This window comes from Enoplosus armatus, chromosome 10 (assembly GCF_043641665.1).
Source record: "Enoplosus armatus isolate fEnoArm2 chromosome 10, fEnoArm2.hap1, whole genome shotgun sequence".
In the NCBI taxonomy this organism is placed as follows: domain Eukaryota; kingdom Metazoa; phylum Chordata; class Actinopteri; order Centrarchiformes; family Enoplosidae; genus Enoplosus; species Enoplosus armatus.
In genome coordinates, this window is record NC_092189.1 from 9887618 (window position 1) to 9904993 (window position 17376).

General features: G+C 42.1%; 4 protein-coding genes across 5 annotated transcripts in view; 3 read left to right on the top strand and 1 right to left on the bottom strand.

Moving 5' to 3' along the window:
* Positions 1-196: 196 nt before the first annotated feature.
* On the top strand, positions 197-4494 carry ccng1 (cyclin G1). Its single transcript, XM_070913130.1, has 6 exons — positions 197-383; positions 1682-1945; positions 2042-2295; positions 2685-2763; positions 3025-3135; positions 3317-4494. The coding sequence occupies exons 2-6, from the start codon at positions 1682-1684 to the stop codon at positions 3506-3508; spliced, it is 900 nt and encodes a 299-aa protein (XP_070769231.1). The 5' UTR covers positions 197-383; the 3' UTR covers positions 3509-4494.
* Positions 4247-6904, bottom strand: nudcd2 (NudC domain containing 2). Its single transcript, XM_070913131.1, has 4 exons — positions 6562-6904; positions 5922-5970; positions 5669-5820; positions 4247-4910 (listed from the first exon to the last, which is right to left on the bottom strand). Exons 1-4 carry the CDS (start codon positions 6748-6750, stop codon positions 4827-4829), a joined length of 474 nt encoding a protein of 157 aa, XP_070769232.1. The 5' UTR covers positions 6751-6904; the 3' UTR covers positions 4247-4826.
* A 523-nt stretch (positions 6905-7427) lies between these two features.
* Positions 7428-14102, top strand: gabra6a (gamma-aminobutyric acid type A receptor subunit alpha6a). Its single transcript, XM_070913129.1, has 10 exons — positions 7428-7486; positions 7563-7669; positions 7825-7892; positions 8336-8556; positions 8659-8741; positions 8845-8988; positions 9867-10019; positions 10126-10376; positions 11973-12217; positions 14081-14102. The coding sequence occupies exons 1-10, from the start codon at positions 7428-7430 to the stop codon at positions 14100-14102; spliced, it is 1353 nt and encodes a 450-aa protein (XP_070769230.1).
* A 1193-nt stretch (positions 14103-15295) lies between these two features.
* Positions 15296-17376, top strand: part of gabrb2a (gamma-aminobutyric acid type A receptor subunit beta2a) — a 28203-nt gene continuing 26122 nt past the window's right edge. For both annotated transcript variants that reach the window (XM_070913127.1, XM_070913128.1), the window contains exons 1-3: positions 15296-15369; positions 15488-15588; positions 16026-16093. In XM_070913127.1, coding sequence (XP_070769228.1) covers positions 15296-15369; positions 15488-15588; positions 16026-16093 — 243 coding nt within the window. The remainder of the gene's footprint in view (positions 15370-15487; positions 15589-16025; positions 16094-17376) is intronic.

Genomic DNA, 17376 nt, shown 5'->3' on the forward strand with positions numbered 1-17376 from the left:
GCCCCGCCTCCTCATATACGATTGGCCCGCCAACCTGTAAAGGGCGGGATTTAGTCGTGACTGTCTGGAAATATATCCAATTGAGATTTAGAACCAGGAATGTCATCCATCGATGACCAATGAAAGCTCACCATGTTAGGGCATGGGCTTGGTTTTATGCCTGCATTAAAAGCTAAACTGCCCTTTTCCCCATCGCCTTACGCCAAGGGTAGGGGGTGTGCATAGGCAGAAATTAACCTATGCTTAAAACTTTCTTTAGTGAAAGTTCATACTTACACTTTTTTGTGTTTTAAACCTCTTTTCACACGCTTATTTTAAGCGCGCGGAGGTTTTTTCCACTGCTGATTTTTCATTATAATAAAGGCAACGTAACTTGATCCAAGGTAAGTTAACCAATCTTCCTTCTATATCATGTTGACTAACCATATGTTTAATTTGATGTGATATTTGGGGTTTTAAAACCTTAACAACGCGTCGTTATGTGGCTGTCCGTAGCTTGAAATAAACTAAACTAACGCTATGAACATTGAAAATGCATGTAACGCTAGCGGTTATGTAGCTAGCGGTAGCAGTTGTAGCTAACGGTTACTTCGTCAACGTCGAATTAGTTTGTCATTTCCCCTTCACCTCCAAGAACCACAACGTCAAGTTGATTTAATTGCCACCGTGTTGTGTATTAGAGTTTTAGAGACAGTTTGAGGGTTTAAACTATGTTATATCACAGGTTTGTTATTGTCATCAGGCTCTGAGTTAGCTAGCTCTCCATTGGTGTGTATGGCAGGGACATGTCCCGACATGTCGAAGGTCCAGCCCTGCCATACAAAGGGCCTGGCCACTTGAAACAAAGCCTAATGTTGTGCCCAGACAGCCAACAATGTTACTAAATCAGAGTGTATCATATATTTTAAGAAACGTGTATTAATCTAATGTGAGAAAACGCTATTGTTGAAACTTTGTTTGACATGCCCCTGTTCTGTCACCCCAGTCTAGTCCAGTTGAGTCCAGATCAGTGACAGGTGTTGGGGGAAGGCTTGTTACTTGATAACTTACACATTTGGCAACACTCCCATGTCTCAGATAACGTTACTCCTAAGCAGTACATAACTTCATCCCTTAATTCAGATTTACTTCGATTACTAAACTACATTCATTTTCTATGCTGAACTGTGTTTAACCATTTTCTTATCGAAGTGCAGCTGTTCTGAAATGAACCATCCATTTGGAAAATTGGACACCTAAATGCAGTATCTTGGGTCCATATGTTACAAAATATTAACATCTGTTAGATTTCATATTAGATTTTTTTCATAGATATCAACTTATTTGACTGTTATAGCAGAGTGAAACAGTTAATGTCTCTACCTGCTTGGCCATAACATCCATATTATTAGGTTTTTAAAGACCATATTGCCCAGCACAATATCTTATTAAAGCATCTGTCTACATGCACATTAGACACAGTTATAGTTGTATAGATAAGAGCTATTAGGCGATTAATCAACTAATCATTTAAGTTCAAATATATAAAGATACAGCCATACCTGGTTACAAGGTATTACATATATTTTTATAGTCATGCGCACAATCTTGTCACATAAGTATTGAGACTTTGAGTAAAAAAATAATGTGTTTCAAGTTGATGTAGTCAGTATTATTCAGCTCTATTTCCCTATATGCACAGATGCTTGACACAGTGACAGGACCTGGAGCACAGCCCTTTGCAGTTCAGCTGAAGGCCCTGACGGATCTGGAGGGCCGATACCAACCAAAGCTGAGCGGCTTGAGGCTCATCGAGGGCTCCCAAGACAATGGCCTCAGGATGACCACCAGACTGAGGGAGCTGGAGGTGAAGGACCTGCTCTCCCTGACCAGGTTCTTTGGTTTCAGCTCAGAGACCTTCTCACTGGCCATCAGCTTGCTTGATCGATTCCTCTCTGTAATGAAGGTTTGTAAATACATAAATGCCTGTAAAGTAAATCTAGTTGGCTAAAAATAATGAAGGTAGTTTTACAAACGAATTTCCTTTCCCTGTCCTCCACAGATTCAACCAAAGCACCTGTCCTGCGTGGGCCTGTGCTGCTTCTACATTGCTGTGAAGTCCGCAGAAGAGGAGAAGAACGTGCCTCTGGCCAACGACCTGATCCGCATCACTCAGAATCGCTTTACAGTGTCTGACATGATGAGGATGGAGAAGATCATCATGGAGAAGCTCTACTGGAAGGTGAAGGCCCCCACAGCCCTCCGCTTTCTCCGCCTCTTTCACAGCCACATCCAGGAGCAGCTCGATGCTGAGAGGTAAGGACAGACAGTCACATCAACCTGCAGGGCTGAACCATGACTCAACAAGATTATATTTACTCTACTAAAATGTGTCTTCTCATATTTGGCTTTATAAAATAGTAGCCAAAAGTATTTTTAAGGCCAACAGGCACAGTCCTATTTGAAATCAGGTACATTTTTAGACATGTGAAGTGTTAGAAAACAAATATGAAAACCATCTTTTCAAAACATTATCAGTTATTATGGTGTTGTACTTAAGTTAAAATATATAAATACATTTTGTCGTCATTTGTTTGTCACGAGAATGACTGAAGCATATTAGCGTCTGATCTAGTGAGCTCTACCTCACATCCATCTTGTATAGAAGTTGCAGTCTTGACACTAAAAGCATTTTCTTTTTACAGCAAGAAGATACTGAGCCTTGAGAGACTGGAGGCTCAGCTGAAAGCCTGTCACTGCTCATTTGTCTTCTCCAAAATAAAGGTAGGCCAAAATAACTGATCTGCCAATGTTGTAAAAGATGGCCTATTTCCAGTTGTAATTATATTGTATTAAACAAATTCATAATGTCAAAGTGGCATCCAGCATTTCCTCTTTGCTACACATTTGTTCGAAAATCAAACAGCTTTCATGTTGCATAGTAATCATAATGGTAGGCCATCTGTCTATTTTTCTTAGACAAACATATTTACTGTGTTTGCAGTTTGTTTGTGATTGAGAATCTATACTCTTCTTTCTCTGCAGCCATCTCTGCTTGCCATGGCTCTCTTGTGTTTTGAGGCCCAGGAAGAACATGATCCTGAGCACACTGACAAAATATCAGAGGCCCTGAAAAGTCTGCAGCAACAGCTGAATGTAAGTACAAACTATTTTTATAATCTTAAATATGTGTTCTGCACTGAACTCAAAAGTAATATTTTGTGTAGCTTTGTTTGATTAGAGCCCAAAGATTACCAGGTTACCATTGAGATATGATACTGGCAATCTGGTATGTTGCCACAACTGTATGATTTAACATGTTGTTCCTTCTGTGCAGATCAGAGACGGGGACCTGGTTTGTGTGCGGGAGCTGGTTGGAAAATGCCTGGCTGAATATGCCACCACCAAGTGCTCCAGGCCCAACAGCCACAGGCTTCGCTGGACTATTTCGGGAAGAACTGCACGTCAGCTGAAGCACAGCTACTACAAGATCACTCATCTTCCCACCATCCCTGAGTCAGCTTATTAAACCTGGGGGTACGAATGGGTGATGCAGAGAAAAATTACAGCTGTCCCCAAATTATATTTGTTCTCTGATTGGATGTAACTTTTGGGTGACTTTCTTGCAGTATGTTCACCCACGTACAGCTTATTTTCCTTACAGACCTTCATTCGTGATAATGGATTTCTTTAAGGAAAAGCTAAAAATGTTACGCTTTTCCCCAAGTTTGTTTTTTGTCATCCGTTGATCAAGCACACTGTATTTTATCTGCCCCAGTGACAAGGAGTAATGCTTCCTCAGAAAGGTTTACCTACTACCATCCTGCTAAGTTTTACTTTCTTGGTTGAGTTGCTTGCACAAGTGTACAGTATGTTCTTGTTTAAATCCGTACCAAGGTGTTTGGTATTTCCTGGAACGGGTTGCTGGTTTTGAGCTAATAAGTATAGAACCACCTAGGTCCTCAGTCCACCATGTGGAAGAGGAGGGAGAAGGATTTTGTGAACAGCAAAAATGGAACCAAGAAATCGGGCCCAAAATCCTTAACTCTCACCCTAGGTTGCTAAACTGTCCTGAATGCACACTCCTACCCAAGGTGATGATTTTTTGTTTTTTATTTTGATATGGCGAGGGAGCTCCGGGTTTCTCCGGTGAAGTGAGGCTAGTGACGATCGCGTCATATATGGCTAACCATACTGTTAGAGCTGAAATGTCATCAGTGGTTACAGATGAGTTGTTTTCACAGATTCTTGATTTGTGTACACAGAGTGAAGCACTACATGTATTCATTTATTTCAGTTTCAATTATGCAGAGAACACTAAAAAAAAAGGTCTTTGCAGTGGAAATGTGGATTGGAATTTGTATTGCATTTTCTTTGCCAGTTTCCCTGTCTTGTTTAAGTTTCTTTTAGCGATAAAAGTAAAAATGTGTTCTCGAGTTCAAAATGGCTGATTGAATACACCATCTGATTAACCTATGTGCTTGTACCTTTCAATAAAACTTTATTGAAAAGCCATTGCTGTGTGCAGTCCTCTCATTATTAAAAGACAACACATCTCAGTCGTCTTACAACCAGATGGAACAGTTTAAATCAATTGTTGTTCTGCCTGTATTATGAGCCTTGCAACTTCCCGAAACAATATCAGTCCCTCACAGCCAAGAGAAGCCAGATGAAAGGGCTGCAGCAAAAAATGTCTCTATCGAACTACAGTCTTGTAGACCGCCCAGTGTTCGAGTTCTGAAGGCAGATCTTTTTGACTTATCACAGGAGATCTGATGAATCTGTTCCTCAGCATGTCATTAGGCAGAGGTGACATCTCCAGCACGTAACAGGTTCTTGACATCATGTCACTTCTGTAAACTGGAAAAGTCCGGACCACCACCAGCAAAATTCCCAGAGATCTCTGCACCGCTGAAGTCAAATCCAGGATTCTAGCACAGAGGAAGTGCAATTAATTAGGAACTCTGAGGCTAGCATACATTTTCATTCATTTAACAAATTCATATCTGTGATGTCTGTGGCTCTGAGGATGAATTAATATCTGATTTCTCTTTGTCACTTTGAGAAGTAGTTTGAGAAGAACTGATTAAGTGTAAATGGACAAAACAGACATCTGCTGTTGCTTTGCTTGTCTCAAAACATTCCCAAACAACAGTTGAAGAAAGTTTTGCAGCGAAGCGATCCAAGTTTCTATCTGGCGGTACAACTTTCTAATAAGGCACACTATTAGGGGTTTATAAGCTGTAAATTAATTGCCAACAAATAATTTACTAATGCTTTATAGAACAGCTAAAAGCCATAAATAGGAACAACTTTTGGGTTGGCATTTTGTTTAAAATTGCTTTGACTGGTTAGACCGTTCGACCACTTATTTCTAGAAAAGGGCTGCAAAATCCATTTATTAGCATCTTATTAACACTTACAACTGCATTTATTAATGATAACTAACATTTATAACTACATTATTACAAACAAAAGAGATTCTCAAAACCTGACAACCTAAAATGTGTTATTATTAATGGCTTGCAGCTGATCAATAAAGCATTAGTATAATATTTATATATTATAATAAAGCCATTCGTTAAAACTTATAAGCCTTAACAAAGTTACCCTGATGTGGCCAGGTGAGCATCTGATAATGTCTTGGCAACACGCCATGACCCTTCAGATGGCACTTAGTCAAACTAACCTCGCGCTGGAACCTCTCCAGTGTGAGCTTTCTCTGCATCTGGTCCTGGACCCAGGCATTCGCACAGTACTCTCCCTCCAGCAGGGAGGACCAGCAGTTCCCTGCCTCTCTGTTAGTCTTCATCAGAATGATCTGGATGAGGCACTTGTCCTCTAAGCAGAAAAAGAGGCAAACAGGAGGGAGAAAAGGGTGGCTTTTATACATTAAAGTCTAAGTCAAGTCTGAGATCGTTACTTAGAGGTATGCAACCTACCTAGTGTCCACGTAGCCTCGTCAGGTATGGTTGTGTCAAACAACTTTCCCTGACAGAATATAAAATGAAGAGACTGTTAAGTTAATGTCCTCAAAAAGCAGTCAAAATTGAGCAAATTGAACAACTTTGAGCATTCCTGTATTTATGCAGCTTTTGCAGTGTTGTAATGAATGGAGAACAGACTAATTTTACATCTGGACATTGTCCAATAGTCCCTTTTCACAGCTGACATTTTGACTTATCATAGCAGGAAAATCACAGGTGGAACATCTAATATTATCGATGGCTGTGTTTCGTTGAGGTTCACAGAAGGCCTCTCCAGTGAGCCAGCATACACAATACCAAACACTGGAACCCGATCACCTAAATGGAATACAGCCACCGTTAATGTTGTTGATGACATCATTGCTTTTCCTGCTTTGACAAGTACTCCCTGAAAGTTTTTCCCTACCAGTTTGTTTGACAGTGGATAGACTTCATGAATCACATATTTTACTTTCTGTCTTACAAAACAGATTCAGAAACTGCAAAGAGAATTGACTAAGATTGGATCTCACATTTTCTTTATTTAGCCTTTTTCACTCTAAGTTAAAATGATGTTTGTTGGGAGATGGGGGGAAAGGCCTGAAGAATCGCTTACTTTGAATATTTCCTCCCCTTTGACATGCAGCTCGATGTCTCTGGTCCCCAAGTGGCACTTGACCTCTTTGGCAGACGTCCCATGAGGCACATTGACTTCGATGAAAACCTCCTCCATGGTCTGGTACCAGGAGCCCCAGGGTGTCTTGCAGGGGACGACACCGCTCCTCTCATCGAAGTGCACAGACATGCTGCGGCTTCACACCGGCTGACAGGTCGGCTAACGTCAGCTAACTAACTAACAACTAACTAACAACTTACACTATATCTGGCTAGCAGAGAAGTTATGCTAACAGTTTGCTGCGCTGTCAACCTACACCACTCTTTACTTGTCGACTGCTTTACACTCATCGACTGTTATTCTGAGCATCTCAAGTTAATTTTGTTTCAGTATTTGGTGGTTATGTTCTCTTTCGCCATGTTGTGTTGCCCCTCACTCCCTCGAAACCTCTTCTTCTTCTCTCAGTGTGGATTTTAGTTCCGGTTGTGAACAACATTGTGGCGCCATCTGCTGTCTGATAACATAAACTACAACAAGAAAAACTGTTCTCATGAGATACATGACATACTTTTGACAGTGATTTATTGTAGTAGTACTGTAGTAGTACTGTAGTGTAGTGTAAACTGGTTAGTTGCATTAAATTTAGTTTTTAGTTTTGTTTTAATTATTTTACTTTGGCTTTAAAGGAAACCAATAGAATTCACTGTTTGTCTAAAAATGGAGTGGATTTACTAATCTGTTAATTAGATTACTTAGTGCCTCCTGTGTCCTTATGCATACCTACCAGTCACTTTAACGACTCTAAAGACTCCCCTCACACACTAGGTATGAGTTGCTCAGAGAGTGAACTGCAAATTTGGTGATAAATGCAGCCCAGGATGGCCGTCCTGACGTTAACTTTAGTTACTTTTATCTGTTGGATAAGGTAAGTCTTCCCTCTTTGCTTGAACATGGATCAGAGTGCAATGAGCCGTGTAGTTTAACCTTTTGTTTCCTTGCAGTCTTGGTAATGTAAGAGGGAATGAGAAGATTTACTCGGATAACATCACTCGCATTTTGGATCGACTTTTGGATGGTTATGACAACAGACTGCGACCTGGATCTGGAGGTAATTCAGACTTTTAATCCTTTAGGATTTAAAAAGGCTTTAACCTTGTTTCTAAAGACGTCTTCATTTAAGATAAAGTAAATACATTGAGCTGGACTATTTTTGTGCATCTTGTGTTATTATATGCATTGTACAGTTGTTAATTACTGTTGCAGGTGGTGTTACAGAGGTGAAAACAGACATCTTTGTCACCAGCTTTGGACCTGTTTCAGATGTTGAGATGGTAAGATACTACTGCTGTAAGGAGACATATATGTGCTGACTGTGGGATATAACAGCGCTTCAGTGACCACTGAATGCCTGCCTTATGGGCAATCTGCCATGAGACCATCTAATGAGCTTTAATCTGTTTGACCAGCCCCATAACTCCATTATTGATGGCCTCTAAATCAATATGACAACATGTCAGACAGAGGGAATGGCTGAATGGATTGATTAATGATTATCTGGGATGAGTGGCATCCATCATTGCCTCGTCATCTCTCCTCACCTTCCACTGCAAGTTGAAATGGCTCTCCAGTATTATGCATGCTGATGAATGATATGGACTACGTGTTTGGGATGAACAAAGATTTAGGTTTAAAGCTAAAATTTTTATCTGTTGGGTAGCATGGTTCACAGAGCATACAATTTTGCATCCACTAACATATTATGTTCATGCATCAGGAGTACACCATGGACATGTTCTTCCGTCAGATGTGGGTTGATGAGCGGCTAAAATTCGAGGGCCCTACAGAAATCCTGCGACTGAACAACCGCATGGTGGACAAGATCTGGACGCCAGACACTTTCTTCCGAAACTCCAAGAAGTCCATTTCTCATAACACGACCACGCCTAACAAACTCTTCCGCATCATGCAGAATGGGACTGTCCTCTACACCATGAGGTGATCTTACATTGTACAGTTATTGCTTTGTTGATGAGATCTTTTGTGGACACTTAGGAAAGGATAACTCAGGCTTGTTTCTGTTTGTTCTCTTGGTGTTAGACTGACAATTAGTGCAGAGTGTCCAATGAGGCTGATGGACTTCCCCATGGATGGCCACGCCTGTCCTCTCAGGTTCGGAAGCTGTAAGTATAACAGATGTGTTCATAAACAGAAGGAATAAAAATGTCCAAGATTCATAAATGTATCTAATCTTTGAGTTTTTCCTTATTGCCTCCTCATTTTTAGATGCCTACACGAGCAGTGAAATCGTGTTCACTTGGAGGAAGGGGCCAGTAGCATCTGTTGAGTGTCCCACAGAGTCCATGAGTCTTCTGCAGTATGATCTGGTGGGACAGACATTGTCCAGTGAGATATTTAAATCTAACACAGGTAATGCTAACTGTCAGCTATCACATTGCTCTTCTTATAAGGACACTGTTGCAGTCATAGCCACACTTAGAAGTTTAATTTAAAGACATTCTTGTGGAAAGAGGTCAAATGAGTCAAACTCTGCTCCAGTGTCCATTACTCCCCCACAGTAGAGTTGATATAAAAGACTTCCTTCAGCAGCCATCTACAGTAAGATGCTTAAGTGGTCAGGCCTAATGCGTACGGTGTGCCTAAGAACTATGAGGTTTAAAGCCCAGTGAATGCACTGACAGAGAGGAGGAAGGATGGAGCAGTGTTTGTGTGCATTTTCTCTTTTCACCAGAAGAAGGAGAAGTGCTCCCCTGCTGTGAACCCAGCAGATTCCTGGAATGGAGAGAAAAAAGGATGAGGCAGGCTCGAAAACGTAGAGATGATACCCATTTAGAAAACAGAGAGAGAGGGAGAACCTCTGTGTATATATGTGTGTGTGTGTGTGTGTGTGTGTGTGTGTGTGTGTGTGTGTGCAAGATGCAGCGTGCTTTTGGTCTGTGAATGTCTGCATGCATGTGTTTAGACAGAGCAGGGCAGTGTTACGCATAGTGACACTGCATGCTCTCCTCCTGCCCCCTCCTCACTCGCTCCTTCCTCTTGACTTTATCCCATTTCCAAATGTCTGCCATGCTCCCTCCTCCTTTTTGTCCTTCCTCTCTTCCTTCCTCTTGTCTCTCACATGCTGTCTTACAGTTAGCAGGGTAGTCCAGTCCTAACAGAAGCAATATATCAATATGTTTCTCCCCCAGCAGCTATTCTGTTTCAAGGGCAGGCAAGGGCATCCCTTCAGTGCTACCCTGCTCTGTCCCTCGGGGTCCCTCTCTTCACACGTGCTGTTTATCTTGCAGGTCACTACTCTGTGCAGGTGGTCCATTTCCACCTCCAGAGGAAGCTGGGCTACTACCTCATACAGACTTACATCCCTCTTATAATGGTTGTTGTGCTGTCACAAGTCTCTTTTTGGATCAACAAAGAGTCTGTTCCTGCTCGCACAGTTGCTGGTATGCCCCTCTTCCCACCGATGTTGGCCATTTAATGTGTACCAATCATATTTGATATTATAATACATCTCCATTTGTGTTTCATGAAATGCTTCTCTTCCTCCAGGCATCACCACAGTGCTGACCATGACCACCTTGAGCATCAGCGCCCGTCAGTCACTTCCCAAAGTAGCCTATGCCACCGCCATGGATTGGTTCATTGCTGTGTGTTTTGCCTTTGTGGCGTCTGCTCTAGTCGAGTTTGCAGCAGTAAACTACTTCGCCACCCTCCAGGCCCACCGTCTGAAGAAGCACAAAGCTAGACAGGACAAGCTTGAAGTGTTGGCTACCGGCAGCGAAGATGGCGACACAGGTTTGGTGAGCAGCTGACTTTATGCCGAAAATTAAGGATAAATTCAAGCTGACATGTCACTGTCACCATTAAAACATGGGATCATTTAATTGAGTACAACATATGTCCCAGCACTTTTCTGTGCCACTCTCATACCAATGGTTGTATAACTAGAAGAAGAGTTTTATTGGTAAGGTTTGCAGTGGCATATTACAAATTTGAAAACATTGTTTTAAATCTTCAGTAATATGACTATGACCTTAAATATTCATATTCATAGTTTGGAAAACAACATTCTATGTTAATATTTGTTAGGAGTTTCTACAGACTGTGCAGGTGTGGTTTGATCACATTTGACTGACAGTACTGGCAACATAAGCAAACAACCCAACAACTGCCATTACATTTTTATTTAAATGTTGCAAAACTCTGATTGGTGCGCAGAAATGTTTCACATCCTTTTTTTCCAACAGAGACCCGCCCACTTCAAACCAGTGGGAAGAGCACACACAAAACAAAAAATACAGAAATCTCTCGTATGAAATTAGTTGTAACTTTGGCAGAAAATGTTACAACACCATGGCTCATAGTAAGACACTGATCAAGAAAATGTGATTTCAGGGAAGTGTAACAGTAATAATTCAGTAATTCAGACAAAGACAAGAAAACCACAAGACACTGAATATATTCTAAGTTATAGTACATTATAGAAATAGTTGTGCAAGATGCGCTTATTCACTTTCTTGCAGAGAGAGATGCCTGTACGGTAAACCTGATTGTCTGCAGTGATAGGATAAGTGATAAGTCAGTCATTGGAAAAAACTAAATGTAATGGGTTCCTTTTTACAAAAGGATAAACATACATCTTTGCAGCCTGATCAGCTTATGCTATCACTTGAAGAAGGGGTGTGATTTATATCACGTGGCGTCTCAAATGCATTTACATAGCTAATAATGGTGAATGAAGGTGCAGAGTCTCCTCACTGTTGCAGAGAGTTTGATGCAGTGATGGTGATAATGAACAGGAAGCCAGCAGCTCCAGACTCCAGATGTAGAGAAAAAGAAATCATGCCACAGATAGGAGGTCTTTTTCTATGCATTTCCAAGTAGTCACCCTGCCTCTTCCATTCTTCCCATTCAGGGCACACCACACATTAAATAGCAATACGTGCTGTTGTAGTGTTCTCATCTCTAGCTATATGCTTTATGCTAATACAGTAAGCCACCACAGCTTCCTCCTGGGATCTGTCTCACGTGTAGGGCTCATGGTTAGATGCTTTAAAAATAGCCTCAGTGTGAGAACAGAGAACAACTCCAGCACTCCTCCCTGCATAATCTCCTAACCATCCTATGGGCATCCAGCTAACTACCTGCTGCGTTCTATAGGGATGTTGGCATGCCATTGAGAGAAAGATCCTGTGGGAACAAACATTACTTCCAGCCTTATATACATGACTCCAGCATGTTAAAATAACCATACATGCAATTGCTGGCCAGTTTTACACTACCTACCCTTTTTCTCTCACTGAGCAGAAAACCCACAAAAAAACAAAAACCCAAACTAACCCCATCTCACCTCTTCCTGCTTTTCCTCCAAATCACCCCCACCCCCCTCCCACCAGTCGGACAGCAGCCCCCAGGAAGGCCTGAAGAGGCGAAACCACTCAGTGTGTCGCAGTGAGCCAGGAGATGTTCCACCGCTGCCGATTTTCCTCCAGCAGGGCTCAGCTTTTCCTCAAATCCCGCAGCTGGCCGGCACCAGCCCCATCGACAAGTACGCCCGCGTCCTATTCCCACTGGCCTTCGCCCTCTTCAACCTAGCCTACTGGTACATCTACCTGGCCAAGGACACCATGGAGAGGGCCAGGTACACTAGTGACATTCAGTTATCTTGGTACATTATTGTGTTACTTTATATTTTTCTGATGATCAACAAATCCAAAACCAACAATCAATTGATCCTAATAATAAGTATTGTCTGTGTGGCCAAAGTATGATGTAGCTTATTCCTCTGTGTCATAGAGCCTCAGAAACTGAGAAACACACACTGTACATGGACACTGTAGTTTATTTTGAGTCAATCACACACACCATACTCTGTCTTGGTGCCATGAATACTCACTTGAGCACCAAATATGTATTCATCCGCACCTGAAAATATATTCCCCAACAAAATTGTTGAGTAATGTTTGTAAAAAAAAATAAAAAAAACTACAGTGCCCAGCTGTTTTAGGATATTACTTGGACTATATATATTATTTATATATATTATATATATTTAACCCATGGACGGGGTATGCTAGTCAGAAAGTATAGATTTTTTTTCTTATTCTTGAATTGTTCTTACACTGTAGGTAATGGAGATTGCAACAAGATAGTCTCTACCATTTTGGCCTGTGACCCCCTAAAACAAAGCACGGTCTAGCTGCAACCTCTTATAACAGGCTGAACGTATTAACCAGAGTGATTATCTCTCCCCACATTGTTTCATCTGAATAATATTTTGAGATCTGATGAGAATTTTTTTTTTTTTTAATCTCAAGATTTATCTTGTCCCAGCCCTACCATTTGGAGCCACTGACATGAACATACACACTAGTGCTTTTACCCATGATTACGTCTTACAAGTAAGCTTCCCTTTTGGAGTTTAACCTTTAAACTTTTGAGTCTTGCGTGACAAGGTAGCAGATCCAAAAGGCCTTTCATGCAAAACAGTAAAAATAGCAGAGACATACTTGGAGGGCATCCAGCATTCTTGCACAAATGAGGTAAAAAGGGAAAAAAAAGATCAGACAATGGGCAAAGGATATTTATGCACACTTACTTTGTATCTCAAAGAGCCACAAACCTGTCTCACTCTGTTCTAATTATGATAGCTTCAGTGGAACAATAACTACCCACCATTTTTGTCAAAGACTTTTATCTAGGCAGTAAAGACATCAATAATTTCTAATGCTGAAACAGCCCCGGGAGTTGTAGGCGAAAAAAGAAAGAGGAGAATGATGTTAGGTGGCGTTGTTCCTGCATTGACGCCAACAGTGTGGCTTTTATCATCATCATAGATTTACAATACAAAAAGGGCTGGGCGCTTAGTTAATTTGAGAAGAAAAACACGCATCAAGCTCTCTCTCCTCTTTTATATAAGGTTTACCTGAGGGCCGTTTTAATGACAACTCTGTTTCTCCATGGGGAGCAGGTCTCACAGGCAAAATAAACCAGAGCCTACTTTGTACATTAAGCACATGAAAAAGCCACTATTCACTTTCCCGCTTATAAGTGAGCCACTTATAGAACACAAAGCTCCATGTCCAAGACAGAAAGAGAGAGACACAGTGGAAAAAGACAGACAGAGAGAGAGAGAGAGAGAGAGAGAGAGAGACGGGGGGGGGGGCATGTTATGTAACACTGGGGAGTGCAAATCTGCTCATCATGCTTCTCATGTTCCTGTCAGAGAATTTTTATGGTTGTTTTGTTTATAACATTCTGCAGAATAATGAGAGAGACAAGATGGAAAGCACGAGAACATCTGCATCACATCTATACCCTTTACATAGTTTCGCCACGTCTCTCTCTGGGTACTTTTTGAAGAAGGCACTGAGAGGACAGGGAGCACAGAGGCAGTTTTGGGTTGTGCAGTGTACTGCAGATGCCGAGTCTCTGAATGTGGAAAGAGAAAGGTGTCTGCATGCTCCTCTCACATTTTGTGCTCTGCTGTATTCTGGTCTTGCAGGGATGCGGATCTGAAAAGCTAAGAGGACCTGGAAGAGGGCACGTGCAGCCGGAGAGACCTTCAGCATCCAGCCAGCCTCACCTCGCCCTCCTCTCTGTCTCTGTGAACAAGCTCTCAGCAGTCACTCTGCTCTCATCTGACAGAGGAAATGAATCAGAAACTCATTTATTCTCCTGCTGCACATCTATTCATTTCACAGGCTGTGACCACTGCCCACTTGTGTTCTGATCAGTAGCTGAAGAGCTGCCCTTCACGGGCCTCAATCGCTTTAAAGCCCTGCCGCGTACACACAACAACTTCTCGGGGCTCCGGACAGAGACAGACGCCACACACATACAGTATGCATGACACACACACACACACACACACACAAACCAAGAAACACATCAAAAAGAAGTGGATGATATAATCTATGATGGCTGTAACTGGTGGTGATGCAACAGTGAACCAATGCTTTCAGAAGCCTGCCCTCTACAGAAGCACAGCTCCCACTACAACAAGATCAAAGGCAATTTAGAGGAGGCTCGCATCCCTCCCCGCGGCTTCAAAAATGTACTCAAACCTGAGAAAATGAATTGTGGGATTGTGTTTTCCATCCCACCTTTCTGCTCTGGCGCTCTGGTGCTCCCTCTGCATTTTCAGACCCACTGCAGGTTCTCTGAAAACATTGCAGGGAAGAGTAGGATATAATACCCATGGGTGTTGATGACATTCATTTTTTCTATTTTTGTACGGATGGTGCATGATTGTTGGGCACAGATGTTTGTATGTAAAGTGTCTACCTGTGATGGATGTGAGTGTTATTCTCTTTTTAGCCACTTAACACGTCCTGTGACACAAACACTGAAGGAATAAACTTGATCTTAACTTGACCACTTTAACCCTCCGGTGCATCCCATTGTTTGACCTTGTCAGGATGTAAACTTATCTGTCATGTTAACAAACACGAGAATAAAACGAGCCTGAAATTAACGCCGCTGTTGTTTCATTTCTCTCCTGGCATGAACGCTTGTTTCTTCATTACGCACAACCACTTGTCCCTTTAATATTTTTCTCTGCAATGGAAACTGCTCATCCACCATCATCAGTCTCCACTCTTTGATCTTGGGCTGGCTGCACGCATGCGCCTCTCATTGGCTCCTCTGCACCGTCTGGAGTAAGTTGGATGTGCGCTCTCCTCACTCGCATCGCGAAACCGCCTCAAAAACTGTTGCGATGGGGAGGATCAGGAAAAACCACTTTGGGATTTTGACTTTTTCCTTACTAGTGACTTTCGTCTGGGCTCAAAGGTAATCTCGTTTTCGCCTCTTTTGTCCTCTTGTCTTGCATGTAGGCTTCTGTTAAAGCGAGCCTGGCGTGTGACATTAATAAGCTATTCTGCATTACACCACCTTTTTTTCTCCCCAGCGTCAAGGATATCAAAGATCCGAGCAATATGCCTCTGGTAAAAGAAACAGTGGACAGACTGATGAAAGGATACGACATTCGGTTGAGGCCAGATTTTGGAGGTAACGAGCAAAATTGAAAACGGAATGTCATGTTTTCACGCCCTCCTGACGTGCAATACATGTTTAATGAATCGCAAAATCTGCTTTAATTTACATAATCATCCCTTCACAGCCAAATAGGCCTTTCCAATTAGGCTATGAGAAATGATGTGCATATTTCACTTGATGAGGAGATAAGGCAGGCTTTTAACGTGATCGATCCCGCTCATCAATGTTTGATTATTCCAGTAGAAAGATGAAATTAACAGCATTTGAAGCTCATCTGCGTGTGAAATATGAGGGTTTTTTTTTTTTTTGCTCAGGCTGATGATGCACAAGTCTCCTGTAGGTGGAGGGGAGCAGAGAGGAACCTGAGCGCGCGTCACGAATTTGTTAAATTTACATGATGAAAGAATTATTCATATATGTTGTGTTAATGCCTCCTCTCTCCTTCTCAGGTGCGCCGGTGGCCGTGGGGATGAATATAGACATAGCCAGCATAGACATGGTCTCTGAAGTCAACATGGTAGGTGCATCTTCATGATTATTACCCCGCTTAATGTTGCCAATGGAGCCCTAGCACGGCAGGAATACCTTCTGAAGTGGGCTACTTATCACGGGTCAGTGTGTGTGGGGGGGGATAACCTGAGCCAGGCTGAGGCATCTTATTGTGAATACATTTTTACTCGGGTTTAAAAAAAAAAAAACATTTTTGAAGGCTTCCGTTTCCAAACACATCATCGCCATCCTCCTCTCGGTCTCCGCATTTGCAGCTCTGGTGTGTTGCTGCATTTGAATTCAAAACACACACTCACTGGCGCACTCGGACGCACAGCCCCGGCTGCGCGCGCGGAGGAGAGCTGCGTGTGTAGGCTTTGTGTGTGTGTGTGTGTGTGTGTGTGTGTGTGCTCCTGACTGCTTCACGTTGTCAAGCCTCGGTGGTGTAATTTTGTTGACACGCACCCCCCCATCCTCTCTCCTCTTCATGCAGTTACCTACAAAAAGAATAAAAACACCCTCTCCTTCTCCAAACTGGCATCATTTGGCGTTTTTTTTTTTAGCCTTTTAATTCGACCAATCACATCACCACCGTCTACGTAAATGATCTTCCCCCTACTTGTCAGATGACGTAAGCAATTTGTTAATAATAAATGTCTGGTCACACAGCAACCAAAAAAAGAAAGAAAGCTCTCTTGAGCTCTGGTGCACAAAGATGAACGTCATGTGCGACTTGGAGAGGACAGGGGGAAAAGTTCAGCAGCCCATGCAAGAGCACCACCTATTGATCCGTGTGACAGACAGACAGACAGACCGCAACCCACATGAAACTGAAGGCAATTTTAACCACTTCAGTGAAGCCCTGCTGAATTAAATGCTCTCTATTTATAGTGCAGAATAACTGGTTATGCTCATGTGATTCAGAGAAAAATATTAGGGGCCATCTTTGCAGAGAGTGTGAGATGATATTTTCTCACATGATCTTTTTTTTTACAAAGCTGCCTCTCCATGGAGCAACATAATAGAGATGTTATATAAGAGCATGAAAAATAAGTTTGCCAGTAGGAATGGAAGGGGATGTGTTTTCTATTATTAATTGAGCCATTTTTTTAAGTTGATGTCTGGTTAATGTTGCCTGTCAAATCCGTGTGTCTGGTGGTCATTTGAAACTGCACTGAATGAGTGTTTTTGGCTCATGAACACAACAGCGTATGTGACGAGGAAAAGCACTGAATGGTCAGAGCTTTTCCTTTGATGGAAATGATTTATTTTGGTGGAGGATGCAGCCAGGACGGAAGTGCCTTGGGGGTC